General features: G+C 37.8%; 2 protein-coding genes across 2 annotated transcripts in view; both read left to right on the plus strand.

The window, feature by feature from the left end:
• Positions 1-21,085, plus strand: part of LOC311087312 (NACHT, LRR and PYD domains-containing protein 12-like) — a 160,724-nt gene that overhangs the window by 44,290 nt on the left and 95,349 nt on the right. The gene's annotated exons all lie outside the window — the stretch shown is intronic.
• On the plus strand, positions 1,429-6,764 carry LOC311087354 (ribonuclease inhibitor-like). Its single transcript, XM_084120701.1, has 3 exons — positions 1,429-3,434; positions 3,671-3,832; positions 4,670-6,764. The coding sequence occupies exons 1-3, from the start codon at positions 3,277-3,279 to the stop codon at positions 4,725-4,727; spliced, it is 378 nt and encodes a 125-aa protein (XP_083976827.1). The 5' UTR covers positions 1,429-3,276; the 3' UTR covers positions 4,728-6,764.

Genomic DNA, 21,085 nt, shown 5'->3' on the forward strand with positions numbered 1-21,085 from the left:
CCACCGGCTTCAAGCAAACCAAACATTCACGCAACCACTTTCGCCACGTATTTCGTATCTGTGTAATACAGTGAAGTGTTTCGTTATGTTTAAACGGTTGATTTCATTGTCAGTTTGATTTATTGTATTTTCTTTTTTATTTATTTTTTCTCCAATACAAAAACCAGTGGTGTAAATACTGTAGGATTTTGAACTTGAACCAAAGTTATTTGGTGTGTATTTAGTTTGTTTTGATTCTTTGCTTATGGTGAAACTGAGATTTTTGTCTGATTTCTTTGAAAATTATGAAAATATAACTGTGAAACTGAACTTTCTTTGTGTGATCTCTGATTCATGTTTATTCGTAACTGGTGGCTTAAAGAGCTATTCTGAGGAAAAACATTTGACAAGATTGAGCTTGTCTGGCGCCCGAACTAATTACTACATTTCGTTTGGGCCTGCCACCGTTACACCGTCTTGTACCATCTCTGAGATGTGCCACGTATTACATCATCACGTTGGAAAGGTCACGCGTCACATCATCAAAAAATGTGTTTTGGGGTTTCATGACCCTTTAAAAATGATATGAAATGAATGTGTAAATATAAATACATCAGCGCTTTCAACCTTTGTATTGTTACAATGTTGGTAGTATATTTAAATGAACAATGTGTAGTCTTTCTCCATGTTACCTTTACCTTGATATCCCTGTTTATTTGTCAGCTAAAGTCTGCTGGATGAAGATGAACACGTCAGTTGATCATCATAGATCTGAGTTATTTTCTCTTTCTGTCTTCAGTCTGAGTCTATGCAGATGTGACTGAAGTTTATTTATTTGAAGACAGCAGGGCTTATGTTTCATTGTTTATAGCAGTGCACTTTCTGGGTTTTCCCTATTGCTCTCATTTATATGTTTTTATCTAGTTAGTAATTGTTTAATATCCAGCATTTGATACAATGTACTGATTGTGTACATGCAGAAATCTGCCTTTTCAACAGAGAATCAAGAAGAGAGATGTCAAATAAATATTTAAAATGAAAGAGAAGAAACAGTGTCTTCCAGCACACAGAACTAGTGTGACTGGGTTTCAGAACAGACTATTGGAAACTAAATGCTGCTGTAGCTCTTCAATAAGATGATCATCATAGATGTGAACTATTGTTATTTCTCTGTCTTCAGTCTGTATGGATGCAGTATTACAGAGAAACAGAGTCTCATCCTGACTTCAGCTCTGAAATCAAACCCATCACACCTGAGAGAGCTGGAGCTGATCTGGAATAAACTAGGAAACACAGGAGTGAAGCACTTATGTGCCGTACTGAAGGATTCACACTGTAAACTGGAGAGATTGAGGTCAGAAACATTCACATACAAGAATCAAAATGCTGAAGGTGAGACACGGCAGGCAAAAACATCGGGGGTTTTTACTGGTCAATTTTGAGATTTTTGTATATTTGTCTTCAATAACATGTCTTCTTTCAGACTTGTGGTGGAAAAAGTCAGAAATACACATTTAGGTCTTTATTTTACTGCACTTTGCCGTATTTCTCTGCCATATTTTGTTTCAGTTCTCGTGCTCCAGTTTACGGAGATCATGAAAGTGCGTCTGATTGTTTTCTTTTATTTTACAAAAGCACAACGTTTTCTTGTTATTGTGAGTTTACACAAATAAAAGTAGTTGAGAATAATGTATTATTATTTTCTGTATGACCAGAAATGATAGAGTAGGCTATTTTAAGTTGTTTCCACTGTTGATAGGAAAATGCAAGTGTTAGCACCCGCGCCTCCGTGCCATGCAGTGCGCGCTCCACACTCAGCTTGGTTCCTTTTTTGCATAAAAGCGTCTTCTAAATATAGCCTATTAAATGTTATAATAAAATAATATAAAATTATTATTATTTGCGTAGCTATACATGTACCTCAAACACACCGCGTCTTCTAAGTCAGGTGACTAGCTGCTCTGTCTAGTCTGTCGGTCTCCGTGTCCTCTTTGCTCCGCAATTTTTCTCTGCGTGAGAAAATGGATGTGTGGTGCAAGAGCGTGTGAAAAGTGTAAATTGCGTGAGTCTCACGCTGAATGAAGCACTTATGTGAAGTACTGAAGGATCCACACTGTAAACTGGAGAGATTGAGGTCAGTCACATTCACATACAAGAATCAAAATGCTGAAGGCGAGACACGGCAGGCAAAAACATCGGGTTTTTTTTACTGGTCAGTTTTGAGATTTTTGTATATTTGTCTTCAATAACATGTCTTCTTTCAGACTGTGGTGGAGAAAGTCAGAAATACACATTTAGGTCTTTATTTTACTACACTTTGTCTGTTTGCGTCTGTAGATTTCTCCTAAATTCAACAAAAGTTGGTGTTCTTCATCCTCACGCTGCTCCGCGATCGCTGTCTGCTCCCTGTCATCACACACACCGTTAGAAAGCTCTCTCTCTCCTGTACAATCCTGTCAGATCCAAATATGGCCATTTCCTTTTTATCAGCAACCAATCGTGAAAGTAAAAGGGCTGAATGCGCAATCTCATTGGCTGATGATAAATCTTTAAAGCCCGTTTTCTCAAAATGACTTTTCTCTCATTCTCCAAGTCTGAAATCTCCACTTCAGTCGCACCTATATACACCAAACCTTCCAGTCTTGTACCTAGTTATATTATGAAGACATTTACAGAGGGATTTGTACATATATTATTCCTAGCCTGATTTATATAACATTTTATTCCAAAAATCATGGCTAAAATAATTTTATTAAGGCTATTGACAGAATATTCTGATTTACAGGATAACAAAAGTAGATATCCATAAATCCCTCTGTAATTTTTTTCCCATCTAATATGTGAACACAATGAAAAAAATATTTTTAACCTGTCTTTATCCGATACTCAGATTTTGTTTTTTTAAATATATGCAAATGAGCGCATATTTAATTAGATATGGCCTAATTTGCATATTTAAACATTAAATTACAGAAAACTTGTAATACATTTTTTTTCTCATCTTAATGTAGGTGATCAACTGGGAAAGTTTAATGGTGATATCTCCTAGCTCCTAAATTTACCCTATTCACCTGTAGTGTCTCGCCTTGAAATCACTTCAACAGTTTAAACTAAAACACTTTAACATTGTATTTGTGCAAACTTAGTATTTTGTGATCTGGTGAAATAAAGATGAAGATCTCTCTTCCTCTGTTTTATTTGCTTATGAAGATGATGTGACTTTACAGAATAAAGAGTTTTCTTTTCTTCTGTCTTATATTCTTCTCTCTCTGCTAATGTAGTTTAAGCTCCTGTGATATGACGGATGAAGGTTGTTCTGATGTGACTTCAGCTCTGAAATCAAACCCGTCACACCTGAGAGAGCTGAACCTGAGCGGGAATAAACTAGGAGACTCTGGAGTGAAAAACCTCAGTGATCTACTGATGAACCCACAATTCAAGCTGGAGAAACTACAGTTAGTATCATTATACTGTACAGCAATTACAGTGTGACTGAAGTTTATTTATTTGAAGACGGCAGGGCTTATGTTTCATTGTTTATAGCAGTGCACTTTCTGGGGTTTCTAAACTAAAACACTTTATACTCAATATCTCACAATGAGTCTGAGTTCACATTATATTTGTGTAAAATTCTTCACATTCATGATTTGTTTGTAAGATAATCTCTCTTCCTCTGTTTGTGTCTTTCTAGTCTACAGTGCTGTGGCATTACAGATGTTTCTTCTTTAACTCAGTCTTTGATTAACTCAAAAGCACTGCAGTTTCTAAAAGAGCTTGATCTGGGAGGCAATATGATAGGAGACTCACAGCAGCGACTCAGAGACGAGCTACGAGACTCAAACTGTGTCCTGAGGTGAGGAAACATCACTGAGATATTAAAGAGATCTTCATTTACCTCTGATATGTGAACAAACCTTTCAAACATTCGTGAAAGGAAATTATCATTAAGCTTTATTGCAACAAAGGGTTTGTGTGAGATCAAAATGTGAAGTTATTGAAATGTTCAACACAAAGGAGGAAAGAGAACAAAAGCTCAGTGTCACAGCTTTATACATCAACACCTGCTTTATGAACTGTGTCAGTAGAAGTGAATCATTTCAGTGTGAAAACAGACTTGGTCAGATTGTAGGAAAACGCTGCACTCCTGCTAAAATCAGTGCAGTTCCAGCTTCAGCTCACAGCGTCCAGCTCACATGAGAAATGTCTCTGTCTCTAGTGTGTTTTTACTGTGACAAGCAACACGTCACACTACTTTACACTTACTTTACTCTCAGTGATTTACTAAGAGCCTACAAACATGTTTAAACTAGAGGACAAACGGCTTTAACTAAAGGTTTGTGTTTGAACTCAAAATAACATTTGTATTTGCTCCCTGTGGTTTATTCCATACACCGTACACTCATTAGTTTCTCCTTTACAGAGACTCAATAGGACTCGCACCGACACACACACACACACACACACACACACACACACACACATATGAACATGAGTCATGCTTTACATCTATTATATTTAAAAACACAAATATCTATGCAAGATCATGTGAAGTCAGTAATTAATCTTATTACAGGAATTCAGTGTAACTCTGAATTCCTCAGTGTTTTTGACTCAAAAACAGTCATTGAAATATGATAATTTTCATTTTGTTCCACTGAATACTGATTGTTTTCTCATCGGCCTCATCCAGGATGAAGACGAGTCTGTTTAAAGATGTTGCCTGGACGATAAAGAGCAGCTGGTTTTAACTAAAGGTGGAACAGGATGAATCATGGGACTGTATTATATCAACATCTCCACAGATCTGGGACTCACGCAAGGATCTTATTTGTGGACTTCAGCTCCGCTTTCAACTCCATCATCCCGGATATCCTCCTGAATAAACTGGCCCAGCTCTCTGTACCACCTTCATCTGTCAGTGGATCTCCAGCTTCAGACAGACAGCAGCGAGTGAGGCTGGGAAACTCACATCTAGGACCTTCCCCATCAGCACTGGTGCTCCTCAGGGTTGTGTGCTCTCCCCACTGCTCTTCTCACTGGACACCAACAACTGCACCTCTAAACACCCTCTGTCAAGCTCCTGAAGATTACAGACGACACCACAGTCATTGGCCTCATCCCGGACGGAGAAGAGTCTGCTTACAGACTGGAGGTTAAAGAGCAGCTGCTGTCTGGTTCATCACAACAACCTGGAGCTGAACACGCTCAAAACAGTGGAGATGATGGTGGACTTCAGGAAAAACACCCCAGCATTATTCCCACTCACCATCATGAACAGCACTGTGGAGTCATTCAGGGTCCTGGTCTCTACATCTCTCAGCTCCTGAAGTGGGACAATCATATTTGCTCTATTGCAGACAGGGGCGTAGAATTTAGTAGGGACACTCTCATCAGCTGAGGCTGAAAGAAGTTTCAGTGCTCTCAGGACACTGAAAACATGGCTCAGAGCAATGGCACAAGTGACACTTAACAGTATTGCTGTGTGTCATGTCCAACAGGACAAACTGGACTATTGATGTGAAACAAATATGCCAAAAGTTAATTTCTGTAAGTTCACTTTTAAATGAAAATGCTGTCATCATTTACTCTCCCTCAAGTTGTTTCAAACCTGTATGCATTTCTTTCTTCTGCTGAACACAAAAGAAGATATTTTGAAGAATGTCGGTAACCAGGGGGAGACCGGGTATGGTTGTAACACGGGGAGAGTTGTAACACCACCGTTTCCACCACTTGGGGATAAGATATGAGTCATGTGATCATTTTAATATTTACCTACTGCCTCCCTGATACCGCATGGTGGTTGTCAAGTCTGGAAACCGACACATTCTGAATTTATAGAGAAAAAAATGATTTTGAGGTAAGAAAGTAAATTTTTTGACCAAGACTATTTTTTGTCTAGTATCTAAACTATTGCAGATAAAATTGTTTGACTTATATTAGATTAAAATGTAGTTTCTTAGGCAACATGTGATGCAGTTTTCCCCTGCTAATTTCAAACCAGTATGCTAATACTGCTAGCTAAACAGTGACTGACGGGTGGGGTGGGTTGTAACACTTCTTGAAAAAGTGTTACAACCATCCCCTATCATACAACCACTGTTGTAGAGGATTGAATTGGTGACATTTGTAGTGAACACATGTGGGTACTTTGTATGTAATTTTGAGAACTCTAGCTACAAAATTCAGTGAGTTATAGTTACTGAAGCAAAAAGTGTTACAACCATACCCGGTCTCCCCCCTATTGAGGGGTTTTTTTTCTACTATGGAAGTCAATGGGGTCCATCAACTGTCTGGTTACCGGCATTCTTCAAAATATCTTCTTTTGTGTTCAGAAGAAGAAAGAAATTCATACAGGTTTAAAACAACTTGAGAGAGAGTAAATGGTGACAGAATGTTCATTTTTGGGTGAACTGTCCCTTTAATGACAGATTCGGGGATGTCCCTGTCCCCACCAATTTCAAAATCAAACCTACGCCCTTGATTGCAGAAAAGGCCCAGCAGAGGTTGTGCTTTCTTCATCACCTGAAAGAGTTCAACCACAGGCGCAGATGACTCAGTTTTACTCAGCTCGCTTAAACAGCTCACACAGCAGTTACCACCTGTTTTATCATTCATTCTCAGTACTCGAGAGAGAGAGGAAATAATTAGATATTGTGTAAATACAAATGTAGATTTGCAGTTATCATTGTGTCTCAATATGTTGAATTTTTAGATAAAATCATACCATATATTGTATTGTTTTATATTGTATTGACAACTCATCAATTAAATATTTACTGGCGTTATATTCTGCCTAGTTTGATGTTTTTAATAAACACTGACAAAAACTATGGATGATAAGATTATATAACACTGATATAAGTGTTAACCTGGATTTAGAAATACATTATAGGCCTATGTCACGAAAAAATTGAAGACCGGAAGTACGTCTTTTAGTAGGGATACGGCTCTTCCGGTTAGCTTTTTACAATGGCCCAGTCCATATATACCGCTGGATCAAATCTCTCCGCAACCTGCTTTAAGTCACATATGACGATGTGGTTCGGATGGTAAATGAAAACTCTCAAGTGGAAACGTTGAAACTGAGGAAAGGGTACAAGTTCTTCTGGGAGAAATTCATTTTCAATTACAGAGGTAAGTGTTTGAATTCCGCCGCCAGTAAGGTAAACGTTTCTATGGTAACAGCGAGTTGGACCAATCAGCAGACGTTGCTGCTCTGCTTAGGATTGTGGGTACTGTAGTTTTTTTTCATAAGATCGCGGATAAAACATGTTTTTCTTAAAACAAGGTTGATTTCATACAAACTTATAGCTTCTACAGGAGCAAAAACCTTTGTTTCACAACCTCATAGCTCGTGGTCAGTCTACCTAGGATGGTTTAGACATTATGGCAGATAATCCAAATCCTTATAGAGAAATACTGTTGACCGGAAGTTCTGAATCCCTACTCCGCGTTCCGGAAGCGGGAAGTGTGACATAGGCCTATTGTATTTATAAAGCGTTCACAGGTAAATCAGATTTAACTTTAAATTACAGAAGAATTAAGAGTAATCCCTTTAATTAAATTACAGTATTTAGATTACTTGGTAATTAATTACACCCATCACTGTATAACAGTAATTAAAATGTGAAGAAATATGAAGACCTCTTTTTGTCTGGCGCTGTTGCCATGGTGACTCATAATATCTGCGCTCTATTGATAATGGCTTTTTATAGTTGTGGTGCATGCGCTTAACTCAGAGTCAGTCAACTCAGGGTTGATTGAACTAACTAATTTCAGCTGTTCTGTAACCAAAAACTCAGAGTTTCCCATCTCAGGGTAAGTCAACTCAGAGTTAAAGTTTTAACTCAGAGTTGGTTGAACCTCTTTATTGAAACAGGCCCCAGGTAGTGTAAATATACCTCGTTTCTATTTTGCATTAAAAATGTTCGTGGCCCCTTTAAGGAATCCCTCTCTTCTCGCGATACTATGCACTTGTGCCGGACGCGTGCGCGCGACCAGAGAAGCCATTTTACACTGTTCAGGAGAGCTCCATGTGGGTGTGCGTGCATTGATCGGATTTACTGTTATACGATCTTTTTTCTTGGTAAATATTACTCCGATATCTTTAATATGCACAAATAAGTAGTGGTGGGCAGATCGAGGCTTCGTGAAGCAATGAAACATTTGAACCAAATGGGCCATATTGTTTCGAGGCTTCGAATCAATCCGACACCCGTCTCAGCGGTGACACCTAGTGGTCACTTGCAGGTGTTGATCTGAAACAACCTTGACGAGCCATTAAAAAAAATGTTGTTTTTTTATTATTGTAATTTTCTAATATGTGAAGCTTGTAACCTATAGGCTCATCACTGTGCATAATGTTATTTTGGTCCTGCAAAATGGATATTAATAAAAGAAATCAAGCCACAATGTCTCACTTTTTTAGAGATTTTTATTCAAAAATATTAATTTCTCTGCTTCCTACTATGTCACTATATCACCAAAAATCCGCTATCTCAAAATCAAACTCCTCTCACAAAAACCCACGAGGTCAATATGCGTTGATTTCACTTTTATACAGATGTGCGATTGTGTGGTCTGTTCCCGACCGTGTCAATCAAACGCTGATTCGGCGGCTTCGTTTGGCCGTAGTCACGTGACATGGGTGTTTTGAATCACGCTTCGGATTAGAGGTCTGCATTCCCGCGGGACCCGACCAGATATTTTGCGCCGCGGGATTAAATTTCCGACTAAAAAACGGTACCAGATAGCACACGTACATCGCGGAGACGTCTTTGAAAGATCGTAGCGTCTGGTAAACATCGCATTCGAACGACCGTTTTTTTAATATTAATGAGCCGTCTTCCTTACCTCTATACGATGTCTATACGATGAATCTTAAATATTTTAAATTGCATGCTGCCACGCGGATCGAGCAGATCAGACGCGGCCGGGTGTCTCTGGCTTGCATTGTGCCTCTCGCATCCAAAACACGGAATTATATATTTTTAAATAATTATACATACATGGCTCATTGTTCGTCGTTGATCAGCATACAATTCGACAAGCATTAAAAACATTGTTGCATTTTTCCCTTACCAGTACATGTGAAAACAAAACTGAGTTTTACCATAGAGATTTTGCGTTGGCTAATGCAGTTTCATCATTTTTTCATTTTGTCTTATATATTTACGAGGGACACTTAGCTTCTTTTTTTTTCAGTACAGAATAATAAAATATAAGCATTACACACATGGATTTATTTAAATAATGCTTTCAATGATTTGTTAAGGGCAACTTTATCCTTACTGGATACAAATCTGAATGTATTTTGCAGAAAGCATAAATTAGACCCTTAGACTACCCATGCCTGGCTGCTGCTTAGAATGTAAAGTGTAGCATAACAAGCTTGATAATTTGAGTAACAATTTAATTTATTCCATGATCCATGGCTTTGTGTCAGGTGGTTCTTTGACTATGCCATGCACGGAAATAGTTAAACACACACCAATCCATTTTCATATTTTGTTCCAAATAATGATGCTTACAAACTCCCAATGAGCAAGGCAAAGCTAGCAATGGTAAAGAAAACTCTTGTAGATATATGAGGAAAAAGCCTTAGGAGTAAACAATATGCAAATGTTAATTTGATTCATATTACCTCACATATTTAATATTTAATGACATTTACTTTCCAGAGAATTGATTCAACTTTAAATATATTTAAAAAAATTAAGGACACAATGTAATGTAGTAACTGCTGAGAGCATAAAGGTGAATATAGTCACAAAGTCTGGCTTCTGCTGATGAGCTGGTGCTGATTGGAGGATCTTGGAGCGATATGACCCACAACTTACTCCTGCTGGACGAGTTCTGCCAGAACACCTACACGAAAGATCCCTTCCCTAGGAAGTGTTGCAGCTACCATAATACCGTTCTCAAAGATTATAATGAGCTTTAATAGAACAATCTAAAACATTTGCAATGAACAAGGAACAGATCGTGCATGGCAGACACTGGCTATGGACTGCATATTTATTATTTTATTGCATATTTATTATTTAATGAAACATTGATGGCCAGGTGGGTGTGGGAATGAAGGTGGACTAGAGGTAGATCTGCATCTGAGGATGAACTCTCTCCTGAGCTGTTTGGTAGAGAAAAGAAAATGAAAAAGATGTTAGAGCATTCTATAAGGAAAGTTACTGTGGGTTAAAATACTTATTTCTCACAAACAACATTGGTAGAAACATGAACACAATACTGTCAACAACCTCCTTAATAGATACTAAACAGCTGTGGAATTGAAATCAGATTGAACATGATTCTCACAGTATTTAATTTCAAAATTAAAGGTGCTCTAAGCGATGTCACATTTTTTAGGCCAAAACATTTGTCACATACAGCAAGCATCTTCTCACCATCCGCTAGCTGCCTGTCCCCTGAACACTGTAAAGAAACGCAGTCTCTGTAGACAGCCCAGGTTCCACAAACAGCAACAAAAACAAACTGGGCTCACCCACACCACGAAAACCAACAAAATGTTCCAGCCAATAACCAACAAAGAGGATTTGGGGGATTAGTGTGCGGATGAGGAGGAGGGAGGGTCTAGCTAGCCTCCGTTTTGTTTGACACAACTTTCAGCGTCAACAAGAAGTGACGTCACCCAACATCACTTTGAGCACCTTTAAAAAAAACCACTTTGTTTTGCTCATTTCCCAGTATTGCTGAGATCAAATGTTAACTGGTAGGAGCAGCACCGTGTCCTAACCAGACACGATAAGATTCTAGCGACAAAAATTTGTCACAGTGGGAAAAATCACAGCTAATCAGAAGAGCGTGCGCTCAGCAAGCTCCAAGCACTCAACGAAATGGATAATTACACAAATCCATGAATATTACACCTTTTTTTAACATTATTAAAAATATATAGTTACTGAAACAATTGTCTGTTAACAAACAGTTTGAACGTTCTTGTTTACTTTTGAAGTGGAGGAGAGCGACGTGGAGGAGGAATTCGCCAATGAACTTGTAATTGAGGATCGCGGGGATGATGATAGTGATGAATAGAGTAATTTTCTATCACATGATTGCAGTTGTTTTACAGGGTAGCCTTCATTCTTTCTTGTTGATGTGTTTCGGGCAACAAGTTCATATGCTCGATGTATTTTAGGTAACTTGTGTTCTGCCCATTGCTGTCACATCGTTTCGTTTTTTATATTTTTTTTGTTTTTTTTTGTTTTATGCTGCCATGAGCCAAAGACATTTCTTACATTAAATGTTTTTGTTAAACACATTTGAATTAATTATAAATAAAACATAATATAATGTGTTAACCTCCTACTGTCATGCTTGAACATCTCAACACTAAATTAAAGGCCTGTCTCTTATAGACGCCTGTCTCAAATACAAGCCGGTGCAGTTCGGCGATTTGGGTAAATAGAAGCCCAGGCTATTATTTGAAGTTTTACGGTATCTTGTAATTTTAACAGTAAAGGGGTTTTCCCATGCCCTAGTCTTTACCGACTGACTCACTCATAAAAGATAGATTTTTGCTGAAATAATGTATGTAACTTCTGTTGCTGTTTGTGGTCAGGGACTACTTTTTCCAGCAGAAGGAAGGCTTTTAGTGATTTCATGAAAGTTGCATAGATACATATTTTTCAGCTTTAATATTTGTATTGTGTGGTAACTGTTTTATAAAAACAGTGAGGTACTCAAGGCTAGTGATGTATCATAACTCTGCTTCACGTTAGCCGTGTCCCAATGTGAAGGCTGAATCCTTGGAAGGTCACGATGAAGGCCGATTGCGTCACGATGAAGGCTGTCCCAACTCAATTCTGCATCCTTCGAAGGCCGGTCGTCATCGCAATGTTATTCAAAAGCGACGCCAAATGCACCCTTCGTTTCCCTGTGAAAGGAAGGATACATAAAATGATCCTAAGCGGCCTATCCTCCCCCATAAGTCATTGTGCGCCGGTGACGACAGCATTTATTTATTTATTTTTTAAAGGTCGGCCAAGACTAGAGTTCAGTGGTGGACAGCAAAAACACATTTAAATGTAAGTATTATGTTTTCATTTACTCAAATAGCTAGTGAAACCAGAGTTAAAGTTTCTTAAAAGCTTCATCTTAACTCCATCATTGCGTGGCTTCATTTGTCAGGTAGTTTGAGGCAAAACCTGTGCTAATATTAGTTTGATGACCTATCTGTAATTTTGCACTAGTCTATCTCACTTGTCTATTATAAGAAATATCACTCACCCTATAAAGCCCACAACAAAAAGAAAAGCAGTAGATAAGGCAATGGGGTTTCACTTTTATGTGTTTTTGTAGTGCTGTCATGAAAGCTATGTCTACAAAGGTTTTAACTAAATTTGAGTATCCAGAAATATGATTTCTGAAGTATTTTGTATGCATGTCGGTGTCATATTTTGCCGTGTTAATGCACTTAAGATTGTACCCCTGTGTTAAGTACCCCTTTCTGCTTTTTTAGAGCAATTCTGGAGAAAATGGGTCTGTGGAAGGTAACTCCCATACAGGCAAAAAAAAAAAAAAAACCTTCCAAAGAAGTTTAATACACACATATTTGCTGAAATGTATTGTGCTGTTGTTGTTAACAAGCCATGGTTCATTTGCTCTGCCCTTAGGATTGCAAGTGTCCTGGGACAGGAGAGGGTGTGAGTGGGAAACCCACTGCTGAACTCGGCCCTGGTTTGTCCTCATGGATCAGGTGTTGGGACAGAGGCATTGCACCAACCCCCCTGTCCTCATCGCCTCAATCCCTGAGGACAGACCAGGGCCGAGTTCAGCAGTGTGTGCCCACGGTGAGGAGGAGCCAGGGGCAGCAGCATCAGGAGCACGAAGGCAGAGGCGAGACAGAGGGCAACTAGAGAGGGAGGCAGAGGCGAGGAGAGCACAGGAGAGTAGGGAGAGGATGGACAGGCTGTTTACTCTTTTAAGAAAACGATTGAAAATATATACATTTTTTCTACATATTCTTGTTTAACTTTTTTTAGGGCGCATCTGAAGTAGGGCTGTCACTTTACGTTCGAAAATCGATTGCACAATCGATCGGACCAACCAACACAAGTTCCGAAAACGAAAATAGGGAATTGATTTTAACGGTCTTCTGTCTGAGCGCGTCCAGCTCGTCACGATACGCCCGCAGCGAACGCGCGTCACACAGCAACTGCAGGTTCTGACAAACACGCATAACAGCAAATTATACTTCTGCATAATGTGTCTTTTTACAACAAAACTGTGAATTACTCTGCCAGTATTCAGACAGTCTCATGCATAAGGATACAGATTCGGGCTACGGTCTACAATCACCTACGTAGGCTACCAGACACCAATGGGTCTTGTTTCATTACGTGTTCGTTTTCATTTCGTACATACACATAAAAAATCAGATAATGTTAATTTTGACAGCAAATTTTGATTTAGATTTAGTCATAGTCTTTTGACTAAAATACCATTTAGTTTTAGTCATATTTTAGTCATCTGAATTGTTTTAGTTTTAGTCGACGAAATACAATAAAATATAATGGTTTAGTTCAATTGTAATGCATTAATTTAGAATGTCTCTAAAATGTCCAAACCCATATACTCCCGGATAAAACATCTATTAACCTGTTAATATAATTGATTTTAAAGTTTGAACATGCAATACAGATACAGATTCGAAACGGCGAATTTCGCCGAAAAGCGACTAGTTTGCAGGTATGCAAGACATTTTAAGACCATAAAGATTGAAATTTAAGACCTACACGACATATTGCCAAATAAATATTCCAATCAAAGAATTCATTTTATTTCAATGAATTCAGTAATTGAAAAAAACATTAATTAACAATTTAATTAACAGATAAATCACATTAGTAACCTTCCACACGCAACAACGCGTGTCATAGAAAATTGTACTTTGCATTATACTAACCTCCGCCCACAGGAATACACAAACAAGGGGGCGTGGTCTTGTTGCACGGAGAAGAGGAAGAGTTGCGTTTGTAGAGTGTGTTTGTCGCCATGTCGTCGAGACACTGTTATTTTCATCCCGGAGTCAAATCACCTTTGTTTGGCCTTCCCTGAGCGCATGCATCTCCACGTTATGGAGTGACCTTTCCGGGCAACGTGCGCTAAGCTGCTGTCGAATCACAACGTGCAGGAACCGCTGGCACAATCAGAACTCGTTACGTATTTCTGAAGGAGGGACTTCATAGAACAAGGAAGTCATCAACTAGGGCTGCACGATGTGTCGTTTAAGCATCGATATCGCGATGTGCGAATCCACGATAGTCACATCGCAGGATGTGCGATGTAGGCTGTCGTAGTTAATCCGTGATTCATTAACCGTACGGGCCAGCTGCTCCCCAGCCCTTGACGCATGTGATTCGCGGATTAATTGCACATCTTAACCATCATAGAGTGAAATTTTATCATTTGCATGTGTTTTTAAGTCCTGTCAGCCCCGGCCGCGCGCGCACTCACCTTCACCGTCTTCAAACAACACGAGCGCTGTCTTGCTCTCTCTCTCCCTCGCGCATATTAATCAAAATCAATTGACACGATGGTGTCGAAAAAAAAAAAAACTATCCAGTGATGAAATGTTTTTTTTTGTGTTGTCTAATCTTGTGCGACATCCTAAACTGCCGAGAGACACGACGCGTGCCGTAGACTATGTCCGATTCGCGAACTAATGATTCCTTTGAACCGATTCAATTTAATGAATGGTTTAAACAACTGATCTGTCCAACATTGAACTCACGAGACGTCTGAATTGGTGTATAAAAAATTTGTAACACTTTACAATAATGTTCTATTTATTAAACTATTTAACTACATTAGTTAACATTTTACTATTAGTAAAATTCTTCTACAACATTGTTAATTTCAACATTTAGGCTATAGCCTTATTGAAATCAAAAGTTGTACTTGTACAGTATGTGTTAACATAGTTAATGCACTGTGAAGTAAAATTACCAAACAATGAACAGCTGTATTTTTATAAACTAAGATAAACAAAGATTAATAAATACAGTAACAAAAGCATTGCTCATGTAGCCTGGGAAAACCCAGACTACTTCCGGCGAATTTTAATTCTCTCTCCAGGATAGTCTGGAGAAGAGCCCATTCAAACTCATTTCTGTGCCGCCGAAATCGCGGCACCAATCAGAAACGTTTGGGGAGGGATTTACATGATGACGACAGCGCAGCGACGCTGAAGGAGATTTCATTACAAAGATGGATGCCGCCGTGGAACATCTCTTGTTCGAATCAGTTATCGCGTCTGTTTTGAGTGATTTAAACTTACCGTTTTCGTTAAAACCGGAGCAAAGAACAACACTCGAAGCATACGTTATCTTCATCGATCTGATTGGTTTTAAGACTATCCAATTGCACCCAGAGGAATTTGAGCTACGTCGGTTGGTGACGCCCCTTTGGAAATGATTTGTCTACATAGCTTCACCAGACCCTACACTCAGTTTCAACTGAGAAGGGTCTGGTTTTAACCAGGCTATTGCTCATGGTAAGTTCATGTTAGTTATTAGATACATTAACTAAGGTTAACAATTCAAACCATATCCTAAAGTTACAAACAAATTATTTACTCAAATTGAAATAATACTCTGATGTTTAAATCATTTAAAATGAGAATGTAGGTGTGCTTACCTCATATTTGTTTGTAAGAAAAAATTAGATTAGATTTCATTTCATATCGCAATATATATCGCAGAAAAATAAAATATCGCAATGTCATTTTTTCCCAATATCGTGCAGCCCTAACATCAACCTGTTTTTATGACAGTGAAAACAGCGGTATACAGATAAGTAAATTGTGTGAAAAATACTGTTTTTTTTACACGCGAAACATGAACACATGTTATATTGCACACTGTAAACACAATCAAAGCTAGGGGTGGGGGAAAAAAATCGATTCTTAGATGCATCGCGATGCGGACGTGGACAATTCTGAATCGATTCACAAATGTCAAAAAATCGATTATAAAAAAAAAAAAAAAAAAAAGTCTTTTGCTTCTAATAACGTAATATTGACGGAACGCAAAAGGCGGAACTCTAAGCGGACGTGCAGTGTGCGGACAGTCTGTGGCGCGCACATAACAGAGGCACATAACAGACGCATGATGGCTGAGCGCCAAATTCGAACGGCACCCTCTTCATTAAAAGCTAACGTATGGAAAATTGGCAATTTCATTGTTACCTATTTAGTATTTTTTGTATGAAAGCTGCTTTCAGTATTTAGTTTTCACATCAATATACTGTAAACCGATCTATTATACGTACGTTATACTGCTCTGCAATGTGCAATGCCAGTCACAAAAAGTTACACTTTGACTGTGCTCTCTGCAGATGTTCATTCACTTTTTTTTGTATAAGCTGTTTTTGATTGTGGTATACAGCAAACATTTCAAGTCATAATTCTTTATTATTTAGTTGTGTATAAGAGCGGCTTTGTATGTTACTAATTATTCAGAATATGCGCAAGTCCACAAGCATTATATGAGAGCTGCTGGTACATAATTCTATATTTTTGAACGAAAACTGTTTGTGAATTTGCTACAGCAAAATGTTTTTTGTCTGAAGGATTATATTGCTCATTGGAAATAACAAGAGGATGTTGGTTAGAAGTTTATTATTAAATGCTAGAGATTCAGAATATGCTGAAGTTTGTATTAATTTACTATATGTATGCTGCTAGTACAGGCACATGTTTATTTTCCTGTTGGTTCTTTGAACATTGCAAAAAAACAACAGGAAATAAGCATGTGCCTGTACTAGCAGCATACATATAGTAAATTAATACAAACTTCCGCATATTCTGAATCTTTTTATTAATAAAACAAAATTAATATAGGAAGATGGAAGTTCGTTCGTTATGGGTCATCATAAATACTTTGCTTTAAAAGTACCAAGTAAGTAAAAAACTGTTTACTGTTGTGAAATGGAAAATCAATAATCGCTAATCGAGAATCGTTAATAATCGAAAATCGACTGTAATCGAATCGGGACTTCAATAATAGTAATCTAATCGAATCGAATCGGGAAAATCAGACAGATTAACCACCCCTAATCAAAGCTTCAAAAACACACGAAAAACAGGACCTTTAAATTTAAAGTTCAGAATTTTAGACTTTTTAAGACCCCGCGGGAACCCTGTTAATTAAAGTAGAGTACTCTATTTAAAAAAAAAAATCCTCAATTGCAATTTACCCGTGTTGAGTAACCGGCAAAATACCGTAAGTGGCGCGATATACGGACGTGAATTCATGAACCGCATTATTACACTGTTTTCTAAGGCTACGCAATCTATTTAAAACAATTTACAATCATAAAATAGCATAGTGCTATCATGAAATCACAAAGGCTGTGAAATGCGCAAAAAATATGACAAAAAAATATATGCGCTGTTTTTTTTTTTTTTTTTACAGAGAAGCACAACGCTTTATTTACATTAAGATTGAATTGTGCAGATTGTTAAAAGTACCTCAGCTCCGTTCATAGTAAGCGCTGCTCCACACATACTCAATCTCCTCATGTGCTGTCAAGGCTCGAAATTAACTTTTTTACTTGGTAGCACTGGTGCTCCCAACTTCAAAAAGTTAGGAGCACCAGCAAAAATTTAGGAGCACCACAACTACAAATTATATATTAACAGATTTTATTTCATCCTGTGGCCAAGATTTGAAATTTGGTCTTCTGGCTCTATATCATCTCACCCCGATGATATTGGCACATGATCTGTCATTTGACATAAATTTAGTGAAGGCAAGCTCTTCTTTGGCGATGGTGTATGCGGTGTTATATTCATAGACAGTATGGTTATATTTGACGTATCCTGCCGATTAAAAGCCTTAATAATTGAACCTGATGAACCTGATTTGTTTGCCACACACCTGTCCCTGCATTTTTTGCTTGGCACTTGGCACTCTATTGCTATTAATATGCTGTATTAATCTTTGTAAATCTTAGTTAATAAATATACAGCTGTTCATTGTTCATTAATGTTACTTCACAGTGCATTAACTATGTTAACAAATAAAAAAAAATATTTCAATAATGTAGGCTATTAGTAGCCCAAATGTTGAAATTAACATTAACAATGGTTAACAAATTAACAAAGTGCAGTTTATTAATAGTACATGTTAACTGTGTTAACTAGAATGTAATAAGTGGAACATTATTGTAAAGTGTTAACGATTTGTTATACACCGATTCAGACGTCTCGTGAGTGTGTTGGGCAGATCAGTTGTTTTAACCATTCATTAAAGTGAATCGGTTCAAATGAGTCATTAGTTCGCGAATCGGACGTGTCATTAGTGGACGTGTAGCATACGGCAAGCGTTGTGTGATTATCCCGGTAGTTTATTTTTTAGCACAATTCACACTCCACGGTAATTTAGGAGAAAAAAAATCTCCGAATGCTCCACGTGAAACTTCGGTCTTCCGCCCTTTTTCTATCGTGTAAATGATTTTGATTAATATGCGCGAGGGAGAGAGAGCAAGACAGCGCTCGTGTTGTTTGAAGACGTGAGAGTGCGCACGCGGCCGGGGCTTTCTCTCGTCAAGCGCAGCAGTCACTCACGCACCGATCAAATAAGGCTTTGGCGGCCGGCAAAAAAAATCAATGCAGGAATAACCCCGGGATTGGTTATATAACGTTGGATAGAATGACGGTCCGGCCATCGCGTATCAGCGCACATAAGGTACACACTGTGAAGTTATTTGCAAACGTTTTTTAGAGAAATGAAAACAGGTCGCACCACAACCATTATTTGCAGTCGCACAAATGCTCCCAAATATATTTTTAGGTCGCACAGATTAAATTTCAGGAGCATATGCGACCAAAATGGTCGCAATTTCGAGCCTTGGCTGTTTGTTTAGGTTTACGATAATGTACATTTGGGAACGCAAATGTAAAACCAGTGTTATAACAGTTGTGGTCACTGAAAAACTAATTAGTTTTTGTCAAATGTTAAGATTTAAATAAAATAAAAAAATTGTCACAAAAAAGCTTAAAATGGCTCTTCCTTCTACTTTTAAAGTCTGCTTCTGATTATTTAAGCACAGCCCTATAGTTCAGTGGTTCCCAAACCTGTCCTGAAGGACCCCCAACACTGCACGTTTTCTTTGTCTCCCTAATCAAACACACCTGATTCAACTCATCAGCTCATTATCACATGGGTTAATGAGCTGATGAGTTGAATCAGGTGTGTTTGATTAGGGTGACAAAGAAAACGTGCAGTGTTGGGGGTCCTTCAGGACAGGTTTGGGAACCACTGCTATAGTTAACTAATGTTAGCTAATGAACCATATTGTAAAGTGTTACCTATTTGTATTTTAAGTAATTAATAAGGCTGTTTACTTTTTACTAAAATTTTTATTTATCCGATTACTCGATTAATCGATGGAATAATCAGTACAATACTGGATTACTAAAATAATCGATAGCTACAGCCCTACAATACTGTTGCGCGTTTTTTTGCGCGTCTTGACATTCACAGACCAATCCACTCGCTCCAATAACTTTCTCTGATTTAAGTATCCGCACCCAATGGTCAAATTACAATTATTCTGTGTTATGCGTGATTATAAATGGATGATCGTCACCTTCAACAGCGGATTCGGCCACGGTTGATGCGCATCTTTAATGGTAACATAATACACTGATTAGTGAGCGCTGCTTTTAAATGAACATTTCTTTAAAACAAAAAATTTATTTGACAGATTTTCCTTTTCTTAAGGGCATAAACAAGCTTTACGCCCTTAAAAAGTGACCGTTACAGAATATAATCAGAGTTATTTTAATTTATTCTGGTTCTTCCAAGCTTTATAATGGTAGTCAATGGGGGGCCAACTGAAACCAACAGAAGCACATCCATCCATTATAAAAGTGCTCCACACGGCTCCAGGGGTTAATAAAGGCCTTCTGAAGTGAATCGATGGGATTTTGTAATAAAAATATCCATTTTTAATTCTTTATAAAGTAAAACTATCTTCTGACAGACTGCCTTGCGTATTAAATTTGAAAGCGTAACTGACGAAGTGTATGACGTAGCAGAAGCATTTTGAACTGCAAGAGGTGTTGTTGATTGTGAAAATCTGTAGATTAAATACATCATTACTGCAACAAAAAAAATCAAATTAAAATAAAGTACCTGATAGTGGAGTTTGTGGGAGAAGAGACAAGATCTATAGCAAAATGATGGCCTCTCACGGCGGTTCCATACAAAGATCAGTCGCCGATGGAGGTGCCACAGCCAATCAGGACAGAGTTACCACAGCCAATCAGGACAGAGTTACCACAGCCAATCAGGACTGGAGTTCTGCAGTTCTGAGTCAGGTAAGCAGAATAAAATACACTGTAAATAAACAGTATTAAAACAAAAAGTAAAATCACTAGTACATGACCTTCCATGGCTTAATTCTTCCATAAATTAAATTATCATATTATATATCATTAAATTGTTTTTCAGGATTGGTTGTTGAATAAAATGTTATGCTAGTAACAAGTAATAACTACTAGATATAACATAACTACAACTCCCGATTCAATACTATCACGATACTTGGGTGCAGATACGATATGCATTGTGATTTGACACATTTCATCCTCTGTTGGAACAAAAGTGGCTAACTTCTATCAACCTCATCTATAAGCAAGGACAAAAATAAAACAATTTAATTTTCTACTAAGCAATACATTAAAATGTAGCAAAATTAATAAACACTAATCATGAGCACATTGGATTTTTATTATGTAGCTCAAAATAAATAAATAAATAAAAATAAACTGAATGAATGTCACGTGACCTTAGGCTATATATATATACGACGACCATTGTAATTTGCATCAGATGACCGTTATTATTTACTCAGCCTACTGTACCCTCAACATTTTTATGAATTTTCCCACATCAATAACCTGTAATTAGCAATTAACTGTATATATTTTGTATCTGTTCATTCGTTATACGTGTTTTTACTTCTGTTGTTTTATTCATTCATTATAAGCCGGTTTTAGTTTGTTTGTAGTTTGTCGTTAGTTCGTCGTCAGTTCGTCAAATTGTTGGTAAGTATGAATTAAGCAGCCTTTTGATAT

The sequence above is a fragment of the Abramis brama genome (genome assembly GCF_963993115.1).
Source record: "Abramis brama genome assembly, chromosome: 7".
Classification (NCBI taxonomy): domain Eukaryota; kingdom Metazoa; phylum Chordata; class Actinopteri; order Cypriniformes; family Leuciscidae; genus Abramis; species Abramis brama.